A 13022-nucleotide genomic window follows, 5' to 3' on the forward strand; every position below is an offset into this window, starting at 1 on the left:
AAATCCCTCTCTGTCAGCCTCTGTGAAGTCCAGCTAAACATGTTTATCCCGCACATGCCACACACACACACACACATACTGGTATTGGTGGATTAAAAGGACAGTTTTTTCAAACACGTTTGTTACTACATTATGGGGACACCCCTTTCTGCTTGATTTCTAAGGACAAGCAGTATCTCAAAAAATCTATTTGTGGCGGTACTTCACATAACCCAGTTCAAAATTTGAAAAAAGTTATTACAACAAGAAATAATAATATATGACAAAACACAACATTACCAGGACACTTTAATGAGCTCCATTAGCCCCGCCTCTGACAAAAAGAGTATTTATGAGGTCCACAGTATACAAACACACAAACATGTCTAAAACGTGACTTCAAAGGACCCAACGACCTTGATGGGTCCTCCCACCCAAAAATCCTTTTATTGAACTTTTATACTGTGTAGTTCACTGTAATCATTGTTTTTATAAACATAAAAAAGTACATTTAAATGCTTATGACAGTTCTATTTGTGAAATGAAAAGCAAATACAGCAAAAATGTTGAAAAAAACTTAGTCTTGTCAAAAAGGTGACAAGAATATGCAGTTTTAAATGGAAAAACATTCAAGAATCTAGTGCTTATTTATTGTTAATGTTCTGTCTAATGTAAAAGATAGTTTTCAGAAAAAAACTACATAGCCATAAGTCCTTACTTCAAAATTATATTCTTTCTAATGTAAAGGCAAATAAAGAAATAACCTTTTGACAACTGAACAAAAAAACAAAATTTAAGCCTTAACTGCTTATTCATACTTTTATATACTATATATCAAAAATCTTCATTTAGCAAACATTTGAATGTGAGCCCCACATGGCTTACCTTTGGGCTGAATTGTTGAGCCCCAGGTGGGTTTGTTCACAGGTTCCACAGTGGCCCCATCTGTGTTTGCCCACACTAGCTTGAATGGGCACTGAGTAATCTGGCTCGCTAGACAGTGTAGCTCGCTAACTCGCTACACTATCCGTAAGGCAGGTTGTTGGCACACAATGCTTTCCACAGAGCAGCTGGTTAGCGTTGGGAACTCAGACCACTGAGTTTCCTTCTAAGCCAGTGTGTGCAAACACAGATGGGGTCACCACGGAACTCGTGGACAAACCCACCCGGGGCCCAGATATTCAGCCCAAAGGTAAATCATATGGGCCATATGGAAATGTTCGCTGGGTTACTTTTTGTTTTTCATGGTAATACCACGATTTCTCACAAAGTCTCTGATGTTCTGTAGGGTACGGTTGTCAAGAACAGGATTCTCTGCCTTTTTGCACTGCCCACATTCTATCATGGAAGCAAGTTTTCCCTTCATTATATGGTCCTTGAAGTGTCTCATGACAGCGTTTACTTCCTCTTTGGACCAGGGTCGTTTTATTTGCTTCATTCGTTTCTTTTCTTGCTCAGCAGCTAAAAAAGATAAAACACAGTTTGAAATTAGACACCCATTTTAGGAGATTTTTAGGCCCAATCTAAATTCTTCCCTTCTCCCCACATCATAAATGTAGCACTCCAAACAGACACTAATGAAACTAGTGTCTCAAAACTTGGACGTCACCATTAGTCGATAGTCAGCTTGCAATAGCGCAGCGCTTCCACTGCTCAAATATACATAACAGCGGTTGTCTAACTTCAAAAGGGTCATGCTACAACAAAGTCATTACTTTAATTTACATTTAAACTTCTGTGCTTCAGAGCGCACCCACATTAAGAAAAGTGCTTGCACAGCACAGCGGAACCCCTTCGCAAGGGAGGGGTCAGTTTCCCCCCACATGGAGGGTAGAAAATAAAAAAATATATTTCGGACACCACTTCAAAAGCCCCTTCAAATGGAGGGGTAAGGAGATGGGAAAAATTTGGATTAGGCCTTAGATACAAATCCCACTATATGTGGTTTTACAGTTACATCTTATGTGAACATTCTTAGTATTCCAATTATAGGTATAATTTCGTCAGTCTTAAAAGAGTGTAACGAGTGGAAAAAAAGAGATATTCAGTCACTTTCTAAATTGATTTTCTGTCAATTTGTGGATTAGTTGTCATCAATACTATTTGTACAAAAGGCATATCCTTACTCAGAATGATGAAGCAGTGTGAGGGGAGAAACATAAAAAAATACTATTAGTCTTTTGGACTTTGAATTATGTTTAATGTTGATCATAATTCAGTTTTACTTGTGTGCGCATGTGACTTATGTACGGGTGGCTGCACTTACCAGATTGTTTTTGTTTCTTTCCGTCAGGCTTCCTCCGCTTCCATTTTAATGCCTTAAGTTCCTTGTCCTTCTCATCTTTGTTTTGACTTTGTGCTGAAAAAGTAAAATAGTATTAATAAAAATACTTCCCAGTAAGCATTTATTTGTTGAAAGCATGTTTCTCATATTGTGATGCACAAAATGGATAGACAGATAGATAAGGGATTATTAAATACCTTAGGAAATTTAAATTTGGTCATCTGCTGACAATCATAAAAACATACACACATAAAAGGACATAAAAGCAATATGAGTGGTGGATTTAAGAATAAAAATACATTAAAAATACAGGAATAAATAAGTTAAATATCAATACATTAAATAGATTAAGAATTAATGATATAAAAATAATTAAACGCTTCTAAGAGGTTCAGCTAAAGAGTTGTATTGCAAGATGGCGCGAGGAACAAAAGAGTTCTTCAGTCTGTCCGTGGAGCAGCGCTGGGACAGCAGTCTGCTGCTGAATGTACTCCTCCTGCTGGTGAAGGCCTCATGTAGTGGATGTGAGGGATGCCTCATGATGGACCTGAAGACGGTCAGAGTTCAGCCACCTCCTCCACAGGAGCCAGCTTCAGCCCCACCACAGAGCTCTTGATGATTTTGTTGAGCCGGCAGATGTTCTTCTTGCTGGTGCTGCTCCAGCAAATAGCAGAATCGAGGAGAGCACTCGCCACCACAGACTGAGAAAACACCTGCAGCAGCTTTGTGCAGATATTGAACAAGCGCAGCCTCCGGAGAAAGTACAGCCTGGACTGATTCTTTTTGTAGAGCTGATCTGTGTTGGCGGTCCAGTCCAGCTTGTGGTCCAATACGACCGCCAAGTATTTGTAGGTTTGCACCCTCTCCAAGCTGTCTCCCTCTATGTGCAGCTGTTGAGGTGTTGCAGCTTTCCTCCTGAAGTCCAGAACCATTTCTTTGGTCTTCTGGAGGTTCAGCTGCAGCTGGTTTTTCCTGCACCCGCCCACAAAGTCCTCCACCAGCTGCCTGTACTCGCTGTCCTCTTCTCTTTTTATGTAGGCCACAACAGCTGTATCGTCTGAGAACTTCTGCAAGTCGCAGGTTGCGGTGTTGTAGTGGAAATCAGATGTATACAGCGTGAAGAGGAGAGGAGATGGCACTGTCCCCTGCAGTGCCCCCACGCTGCAGCGGAGGGTACTGGAGAACGATCCCCCCATGCAGACGTATTGCAGCCTGTTAGTGAGGTAGTCCATGATCCAAAAAACCAAGGGTGGTTGTACTGCCATCTTGGTTCATTTTTCCTGCAGTAGGTGAGGATGAATGGCGTTAATGGCCCAGGAGAAATCAAAAACAGTTTTTTCACTGCACCACCTCCTTCCTCCAGGTGTGAGTAGGTATGGTGTAGCAGGTAGAGGACCGCATCCTCCACCCCCACTCTCTCCTGGTACGCAAACTGCAGTGGATCTTGGACATGCTGGACCTGTGACGTCAGCTGCTGCAGCACCAACCTCTCAAAGATCTTCATCACGTGTGAAGTCAGTGCTACAGGCCGGTAGTCTTTGTTCTCCTTTGGGTGCTTGACTTTGGGGAGTGGAATGATACATGAGTTCTTCCACAGAGATGGCACCTGTCCCAGGTCCAGGCTCAGGTTAAACAGATGCTGAAGAGGAGCCCCAAGCTCGTATACACACGTTTTCAGGAGTCTGGGACACACTGTCTGGACCCAGGGCTTTCCTCATGTTCAGTCTCTGCAGTTCCCTCTGCACCAGATGATCTGTGATGTGGTGGGAAACACATTCTGCAGGTGGAAGGCATGGATCACATGGCGAGGACACTGGAAGAGATGGATCATGGTTGATGGAGGAAGGAGCAGTCTGAGGAGCTGGCCCTCCTCTGGCTAAGGGATGAGGACAGGCAGTGAGAAGGGCACGGTGATGGGTGTGGTGCAAGACAGGGCTGGTGTTGGAATTGGGTGTGGGGGGGGGGGATGTGAAATCTATTAAAATAGGTATTCCATACATTGGCTTTTTCAGCACTTCCCCCAACTACTGTTGTCTTGTTGCAGCCTGTAATGGTTTTCATTCATCGCCACACCTCCCTGATGTTATTGTTCTCCAGTTTCTTCTCCACTCTGTCCTTATAGGTGTTTTTTTTGCATCTTTCAGGCAGCTCCTCGGGTCTATCTGGACCCTTTTAATTTCCTCCTGATCCTTTTTGAGGAATGCTCTTTTTATTTAAAACCACTTTCACTGTCCTTGTTATCCAGGGTTTGTTATTTGCATAACAATGGACAGTTTTGTGAGCACAACAGTCTACATGCAGAAGTTCATATAGTCTGTTATACATTGGGATGCTCCTTCGATGTCACTCCATTGGGGTCCAGCAGGGCGCTCCAGTCTGTGCATCCAAAGCAGTCTCTGAGTTCCCCCTCAGCCTCAGGTGTCCACCTCCTCACGCTCTTTGTTGCTGCAGGCTGCCTCTTCACTAAAGGCGTGTATGTGGGCTGTAAGGAAATCAGATTTTGGTCTGATTTGCCGAGGGCAGGGAGGGGCGTGGCCTGATAGGCATCTTTGATGTTGACATAAAACAAATCGATTGTCCTGTCGCTGCGAGTGGGACAGTTCACGCACTGATGCATCGTTGATGGTGGGGCATCCAGGGAGACGTGATTGAAGTCCCCTGAGACGACCACGAGAGCCTGTGGGTGCCTCGTTTGCAGCTCTGAAACCGTTTGGACCACTACCTCAATGGCTGTCTTTGCGCGCTCTGGGCGGGATGTAAACACAGACGGCAAGGACGTTCGTAAACTCCCGAGGTAGATAATACGGCCGGATGCTAACTGCTAAAAGCTCACAGTCTCTGCAGCATATGGTCTTTTGTACAGTGAAATGGTCCAGGATTGCACCACGTATTGTTTATAAACAAATGTTATGTTATGTGACTAAACAATTAATGTACCCTTTAAATCCTGAGTTTGATTTCCAAGATTAAAACCTGAACTCATAATTTACACAGACATAAAATCACTGTGTGCTATTTCTAAAGATAAAGTTGGGCTGAGGGCATTGTCCCCACCGATCCCTCAGCCATATCTGACGGAACTCTTTCAAATACATAGTTGGAGAGTTAGATAAGCTAATTCCTCTATAACAGTCCTGGTAAATCGCATGTCTGTCCTGGGATAGGATCTCGCCCTCACGTGGGCATTCCTGAAGTTTCTGCTTTTTTTTTCCTGAATCAGATTTTTTTTACATTTTTTTAGGAGTTTTTCCTTACCAGGAATGACTGTCTAAGGATAGGGATGACCAAATGTATTCAGTCTTTAGTTTGTAGCTATTGTTTATATGTTATGAAAAACCTTGTGCCTCTTTATAATTACTTGCATTCAGCCCAATGAGGCAAATCTTTTGTGGTATAAATAAAATTGAATTTAATTTAACGAACAGGTGTCCACATCCTCTCACTTCCCAGAGACTCTGTGATGACGTTTATTAGTCATGTGGTTTCATGAACAGAACAATTTCAAGAAAAATCATTTTGTGCTTACCAGACTTTGGATTTGAGAGATTTTCTTCAACCTCGCCCTCTTCAACAGTGGCGTTGGTCTCTTCAACGGCGACGTCGGCCTCTTCAACGGCGGCGTCGGCCTCTTCAACGGCGGCGTCGGCCTCTGTGTCGCTGTCGCTCTCTCCACTTGACTCTGTCAACTCTAGCTTATCTAGTAAAATTAAATTGTGTTAAGATATAGTTCAGTTCAAGTTCTGGAAAGGTCCAACTCTTAGCTTAAATGCAACTTCACCTTCGATTTCAATCTCTTCCAGTGTTTTGCCTTGTAGGTTTTGAAGAGACCCTTTCTCCATGGCAATGAGTAGTTTAGATATCTTAGCCAGCTGTGTAGTAGCCTCTGGAAGTCTATAATATTCACGATGAACGCGAATATCGTGACCAAGAAAGTTGGCAACTTGATCCAACTCGTGATTCTTGAGATTCAGGATCTGAGACAAAGTTGCAACATGTTTGCGCAACTGAGTCGACCTGAGGAGCTCTGGGTTTTTAGCCCCACATTCTGCTGCATAAAGCCTTAAACAGTCCTGTCCTCTGTAAGGAGTCAGACATTTAGGCCTGGCAAAAAGAAAGGGGTTTTCTGCCAGTACACCACAGTCTGCTCTCTTCTCAGTCAGCCGTGTTATTGCACTCACCATGTCCGGTGAAAGTAACACTGCAACCTTTCGACCACGTTTACCCCTCAATTCCACGCGACTGAAGTGTTGACAAAGGTGACGTTCAAATTTTGTAAGTCCAAATGCAATATCCTTGTGGAGGGCACTTGAGTCTCTCCCCTGAAAGCCACATAATGTCATCTTTGAAACTTCTCCCCCTCGTCTTCTGTTGAACAGTATTACTTTTGCCATGGTGACTTTGCAAAGTTCACTGTATGATTTGGGTGAACTATGCTCCTCCAAGTCCTTCAGTGCTTCGTCAGTAATCTTCTCCAGATGTCTATGAAGACATTGAACATCTTCTGTGAAGGGAAGAGTGGAAGGCTTGTTAAAGTGACGCTCGTTTAGTGTTGACAGTGCAGTATGGGAAATGAATTCAGACCACTTTGTAGAAAAGAGGGTTTTGAAACTTTGGGTCGACTTGATCAGTGTACTGTCTTGAGCCATAAGTGCTCGACAATGTAAAATGTCATTAACTTTCTGCAATGAGTGGCCCAACTTCAGGGCAAGGCTTGGAGTAGAGTAGCAGTTCTTTTCTCCATCATAGCCAGACACTTTCTTGACAGCTGTAATAACCACATCAAAATTTGCAGGCCTGACAGCATCCTCAAAGGTGTTAATTGAAAATTCTTTCCGAAGTACAAGCAGAAGTCTTCCACATTCTCTGAGTTTCTGACGAATGTAGTCAAATTTGGTGGGATCTTGTCCATGTTTGTTAAAGAGTGACTGGGCAAGCTGGAGAATAGAGAAGTCACTTCGCACAGTGGATGTTATGTCATCATCTTTCATGACAGCTAATATTTTCCAAACACCTGGGGAAACTTGCTGACAAAGAGCTGACTCATTCATAGAGGCCAAAGACAAGACTCTTTTGTCATGTCCCTCTGAAGTGGCTTTTCCTGGTTTGGAAGAACATTTTCGAACATGTCTCCACAGATCTCTTCTGAGATATAATGCCTGACAGTAAATGCAGTGAATATAGTCTTTTTCTTTGTAGTTTTTCTTTGATGTGCGTTTTGGTTTTAATGTTCCTATGCCACTTGCTAAGACCTCTGAGTTATGGTCATAGTTTCCCTTGTTGCGCAGCTTAGCAAGCATTTCCAAGCGCTTTTTGGACTTCTTGGGAAGACTTAAAACTTGGGCAACATCAGCATATTTTTTCTCATGCCTTTTCAAATGGCGTGTAAACTTTGTCTGTAGCTTTCCACAAATATAGCAGTAGTTTCTGTTTCTGAGTAAGAGGGATGACTTGGGTAAATCTTCAGGCCGAGCATTATAGCTATCAGTCATGCATTCATTGCGAGCATTTCTTTCATTTGAAGTCGCATCAGATTTTTCAAATCGTCTTTTTCTGAGTTCATCTTGAGATAATGACCCTGCAGCTTCAGAAGAACTCAGTCTTTCTCCCTCTACAGAATCTTCTTGGTGAAATCTTTTCTTTTTGGAAGCAGACTGACTGGTTGAAACCTCCGAGATCTGTACTCGTTTGCGATTTATGCTTAAAATCTCTGATTTATTGACAAATGAGCTGTCTGAATCAGCTGTGGAATCAGGCACGTATTCCTCTTCTGATGAACCCACCTCACTTGAGCTTTGTTCATTTAAAACCTGCCCACAATTAAAAACAAAAAGTAAACTTTATGGATTTGGAGGACATTTCACTGAAAAGAACAAATAAAAACGTACCAGTGATTGAGGTTCTGAGATGTCCACCATGTGAATATTGTAACACCTTTTGTGCCAGGTCTGGTTGCAAACTACACAGAAAATTAAAAGTACATAAAATGAATACAGCTAATTTGCACTTGTAAAAGCTCAAAAAGATATACCATAGCAATAGATGTTTTTATGATGCCCCAATAGAATCACATTCAAACCAGAAATGTACATATCTTTACATTGTTAAGCAAAAAATTACCTTCACATCTCACACCACTCCATTTCAGAGGAGTAAAAGGTCCTCCACATATGACACATTTCTCCAAAGGTGACATTTCGTCAGCGACTAAATCATGATCACAGTCCTGTAGACAAAAACCAACAGCATTTGTGTGATGTCACAGCACTGGGGAGAGCAAAGCTACACAATTGTTCAAAAAAATTCAAAAAGCCAGACACAGAAGTGTTTGAGAAACTTGTTTGATATTAAAAAGATAAAATCAACACCTCAAAACACAAAAGGTTTTTTTTTTTCGATAAATGCAAGTGTTTTCAAAATTGAGGTGTTACCTATAAGTTCATTTCTTTATAAAAAAAATCCAATTTGTGCAATTCTGTGGTTAATGGAAATGAAGCTACTAAAACATTGCCAAAGTCATGTTATTTTACCAACTTTTGACAAAAGAACATCTATGGCGTGACATGGTCTTAGTATTTCATGAAAGGAAAAAAATTCAATTTAACGCTGAACAAAGAGTCTCAATGTCTATACTTTCCAATTAGGTATTTCTCAATACTAATTCAGCAAAAAAAACATGCAGTTTTCCATTAATGTGGCTAAGCTAAGTGGTCGCACTACGGTGACCCAATATGACGCGCTGGCCGTCTTCATCATGCATGGGCCGTGAAAACACATCACTCAGAGGGACCAAAGCATAACTGAGTGGAAACAATGCCCAGAATTTACTGGCCGTAATTCAGTAAATCCAGTGATCCATGTACCTTCATACTACTCAATATTTAAATGCCTAAATGTTTCTACAATTACTAAATAGGTATTTAAACTGAAATTTACCTGCGGTGTGTCGTCTGGATAGGACCCGGAAGTGGGTGGATTCTCTTCTGCTGATTGACTTGGCTTTTCTTTGGATTTCTGAGATGAAAGGATGGAGGCTGAATTAGATTCTTTGCTTAAACACTGAGCACATAGTCCTGCTAAAACCTGGACCTGTCCAGTTGAGTATTACACAGGACATGTGTGTAAGAGTGATCATTAGGACAACTTCACTTCCAGTATACTAGTTTTAACACTATGTCCTGCTAATGTCAGAACCTGTCCAGTTGAGTATTACACAGGACACGTGTGTATGAGCGCTTAATGGGACAACCTGCTTTGTCCTGTTCATTCTTCTAAAGGAATTTGTATCAAATACAGGCATCCTTTACTGTAGATGTTACCAGTGATCCATGTACCTTCATACTACTCAATATTAACATGCCTAAATGTTTCTACAATTACTAAATAGGTATTTAAACTGAAATTTACCTGCGGTGTGTCGTCTGGATAGGACCTGGAAGTGGGTGGATTCTCTTCTGCTGATTGACTTGGCTTTTCTTTGGATTTCTGAGATGAAAGGATGGAGGCTGAATTAGATTCTTTGCTTAAACACTGAGCAAATAGTCCTGCTAAAACCTGGACCTGTCCAGTTGAGTATTACACAGGACATGTGTGTAAGAGTGATCATTAGGACAACTTCAATTCCAGTATACTAGTTTTAACACTATGTCCTGCTAATGTCAGAACCTGTCCAGTTGAGTATTACACAGGACACGTGTGTATGAGCGCTTAATGGGACAACCTGCTTTGTCCTGTTCATGCTTCTAAAGGAATTTGTATCAAATACAGGCATCCTTTACTGTAGATGTTACCAGTGATCCATGTACCTTCATACTACTCAATATTTAAATGCCTAAATGTTTCTACAATTACTAAATAGGTATTTAAACTGAAATTTACCTGCGGTGTGTCGTCTGGATAGGACCCGGAAGTGGGTGGATTCTCTTCTGCTGATTGACTTGGCTTTTCTTTGGATTTCTGAGATGAAAGGATGGAGGCTGAATTAGATTCTTTGCTTAAACACTGAGCACATAGTCCTGCTACAACCTGGACCTGTCCAGTTGAGTATTACACAGGACATGTGTGTAAGAGTGATCATTAGGACAACTTCACTTCCAGTATACTAGTTTTAACACTATGTCCTGCTAATGTCAGAACCTGTCCAGTTGAGTATTACACAGGACACGTGTGTATGAGCGCTTAATGGGACAACCTGCTTTGTCCTGTTCATGCTTCTAAAGGAATTTGTATCAAATACAGGCATCCTTTACTGTAGATGTTACCAGTGATCCATGTACCTTCATACTACTCAATATTTAAATGCCTAAATGTTTCTACAATTACTAAATAGGTATTTAAACTGAAATTTACCTGCGGTGTGTCGTCTGGATAGGACCCGGAAGTGGGTGGATTCTCTTCTGCTGATTGACTTGGCTTTTCTTTGGATTTCTGAGATGAAAGGATGGAGGCTGAATTAGATTCTTTGCTTAAACACTGAGCACAGTCCTGCTAAAACCTGGACCTGTCCAGTTGAGTATTACACAGGACATGTGTGTAAGAGTGATCATTAGGACAACTTCACTTCCAGTATACTAGTTTTAACACTATGTCCTGCTAATGTCAGAACCTGTCCAGTTGAGTATTACACAGGACACGTGTGTATGAGCGCTTAATGGGACAACCTGCTTTGTCCTGTTCATTCTTCTAAAGGAATTTGTATCAAATACAGGCATCCTTTACTGTAGATGTTACCAGTGATCCATGTACCTTCATACTACTCAATATTAACATGCCTAAATGTTTCTACAATTACTAAATAGGTATTTAAACTGAAATTTACCTGCGGTGTGTCGTCTGGATAGGACCTGGAAGTGGGTGGATTCTCTTCTGCTGATTGACTTGGCTTTTCTTTGGATTTCTGAGATGAAAGGATGGAGGCTGAATTAGATTCTTTGCTTAAACACTGAGCACATAGTCCTGCTACAACCTGGACCTGTCCAGTTGAGTATTACACAGGACATGTGTGTAAGAGTGATCATTAGGACAACTTCACTTCCAGTATACTAGTTTTAACACTATGTCCTGCTAATGTCAGAACCTGTCCAGTTGAGTATTACACAGGACACGTGTGTATGAGCGCTTAATGGGACAACCTGCTTTGTCCTGTTCATTCTTCTAAAGGAATTTGTATCAAATACAGGCATCCTTTACTGTAGATGTTACCAGTGATCCATGTACCTTCATACTACTCAATATTAACATGCCTAAATGTTTCTACAATTACTAAATAGGTATTTAAACTGAAATTTACCTGCGGTGTGTCGTCTGGATAGGACCTGGAAGTGGGTGGATTCTCTTCTGCTGATTGACTTGGCTTTTCTTTGGATTTCTGAGATGAAAGGATGGAGGCTGAATTAGATTCTTTGCTTAAACACTGAGCACAGTCCTGCTAAAACCTGGACCTGTCCAGTTGAGTATTACACAGGACATGTGTGTAAGAGTGATCATTAGGACAACTTCAATTCCAGTATACTAGTTTTAACACTATGTCCTGCTAATGTCAGAACCTGTCCAGTTGAGTATTACACAGGACACGTGTGTATGAGCGCTTAATGGGACAACCTGCTTTGTCCTGTTCATTCTTCTAAAGGAATTTGTATCAAATACAGGCATCCTTTACTGTAGATGTTACCAGTGATCCATGTACCTTCATACTACTCAATATTAACATGCCTAAATGTTTCTACAATTACTAAATAGGTATTTAAACTGAAATTTACCTGTGGTGTGTCGTCTGGATAGGACCCGGAAGTGGGTAGATTCTCTTCTGCTGATTGACTTGGCTTTTCTTTGGATTTCTGAGATGAAAGGATGGAGGCTGAATTAGATTCTTTGCTTAAACACTGAGCACATAGTCCTGCTACAACCTGGACCTGTCCAGTTGAGTATTACACAGGACATGTGTGTAAGAGTGATCATTAGGACAACTTCACTTCCAGTATACTAGTTTTAACACTATGTCCTGCTAATGTCAGAACCTGTCCAGTTGAGTATTACACAGGACACGTGTGTATGAGCGCTTAATGGGACAACCTGCTTTGTCCTGTTCATGCTTCTAAAGGAATTTGTATCAAATACAGGCATCCTTTACTGTAGATGTTACCAGTGATCCATGTACCTTCATACTACTCAATATTTAAATGCCTAAATGTTTCTACAATTACTAAATAGGTATTTAAACTGAAATTTACCTGCGGTGTGTCGTCTGGATAGGACCCGGAAGTGGGTGGATTCTCTTCTGCTGATTGACTTGGCTTTTCTTTGGATTTCTGAGATGAAAGGATGGAGGCTGAATTAGATTCTTTGCTTAAACACTGAGCACAGTCCTGCTAAAACCTGGACCTGTCCAGTTGAGTATTACACAGGACATGTGTGTAAGAGTGATCATTAGGACAACTTCACTTCCAGTATACTAGTTTTAACACTATGTCCTGCTAATGTCAGAACCTGTCCAGTTGAGTATTACACAGGACACGTGTGTATGAGCGCTTAATGGGACAACCTGCTTTGTCCTGTTCATGCTTCTAAAGGAATTTGTATCAAATACAGGCATCCTTTACTGTAGATGTTACCAGTGATCCATGTACCTTCATACTACTCAATATTAACATGCCTAAATGTTTCTACAATTACTAAATAGGTATTTAAACTGAAATTTACCTGCGGTGTGTCGTCTGGATAGGACCCGGAAGTGGGTGGATTCTCTTCTGCTGATTGACTTGGC

The 13022-nt window shown here is 41.3% G+C and overlaps 1 protein-coding gene across 3 annotated transcripts; it reads right to left on the reverse strand.

The window, feature by feature from the left end:
- Positions 1–270: 270 nt before the first annotated feature.
- Positions 271–9282, reverse strand: LOC144989201 (uncharacterized). 3 transcript variants are annotated; one of them, XM_078941405.1, is made up of 8 exons: positions 9197–9282; positions 8381–8486; positions 8149–8219; positions 8044–8070; positions 6042–6764; positions 5790–5960; positions 2246–2338; positions 271–1440 (listed from the first exon to the last, which is right to left on the reverse strand). In XM_078941405.1, exons 5-8 carry the CDS (start codon positions 6652–6654, stop codon positions 1208–1210), a joined length of 1110 nt encoding a protein of 369 aa, XP_078797531.1. In that variant the 5' UTR covers positions 6655–6764; positions 8044–8070; positions 8149–8219; positions 8381–8486; positions 9197–9282; the 3' UTR covers positions 271–1207. The 3 variants fall into 3 exon arrangements, with proteins under 3 accessions (XP_078797531.1, XP_078797530.1, XP_078797529.1); XM_078941404.1 differs by lacking the exon at positions 8044–8070; XM_078941403.1 differs by lacking the exon at positions 9197–9282 and having other exon boundaries at positions 6042–8070; positions 8381–8576.
- Between the last annotated feature and the right edge of the window lie 3740 nt (positions 9283–13022).

The sequence above is a fragment of the Oryzias latipes genome, chromosome 22 (genome assembly GCF_053564925.1).
Source record: "Oryzias latipes strain Hd-rR chromosome 22, Olatipes_Hd-rR_3.1".
Taxonomy (NCBI): domain Eukaryota; kingdom Metazoa; phylum Chordata; class Actinopteri; order Beloniformes; family Adrianichthyidae; genus Oryzias; species Oryzias latipes.

Bases quoted from the DNA above. Each gene is read 5' to 3' on its own strand.
- LOC144989201 (XM_078941403.1), bottom strand. From the start codon at position 8,456: ATGTCACCTTTGGAGAAATGTGTCATATGTGGAGGACCTTTTACTCCT. The intron at 8,220-8,380 runs GTAATTTTTTGC...TTTTCTGTGTAG, and splicing joins GAGTGGTGTGAGATGTGAAG to TTTGCAACCAGACCTGGCAC. The intron at 2,339-5,789 runs GTAAGCACAAAA...TTACTTTTTCAG, and splicing joins TCTCTCAAATCCAAAGTCTG to CACAAAGTCAAAACAAAGAT.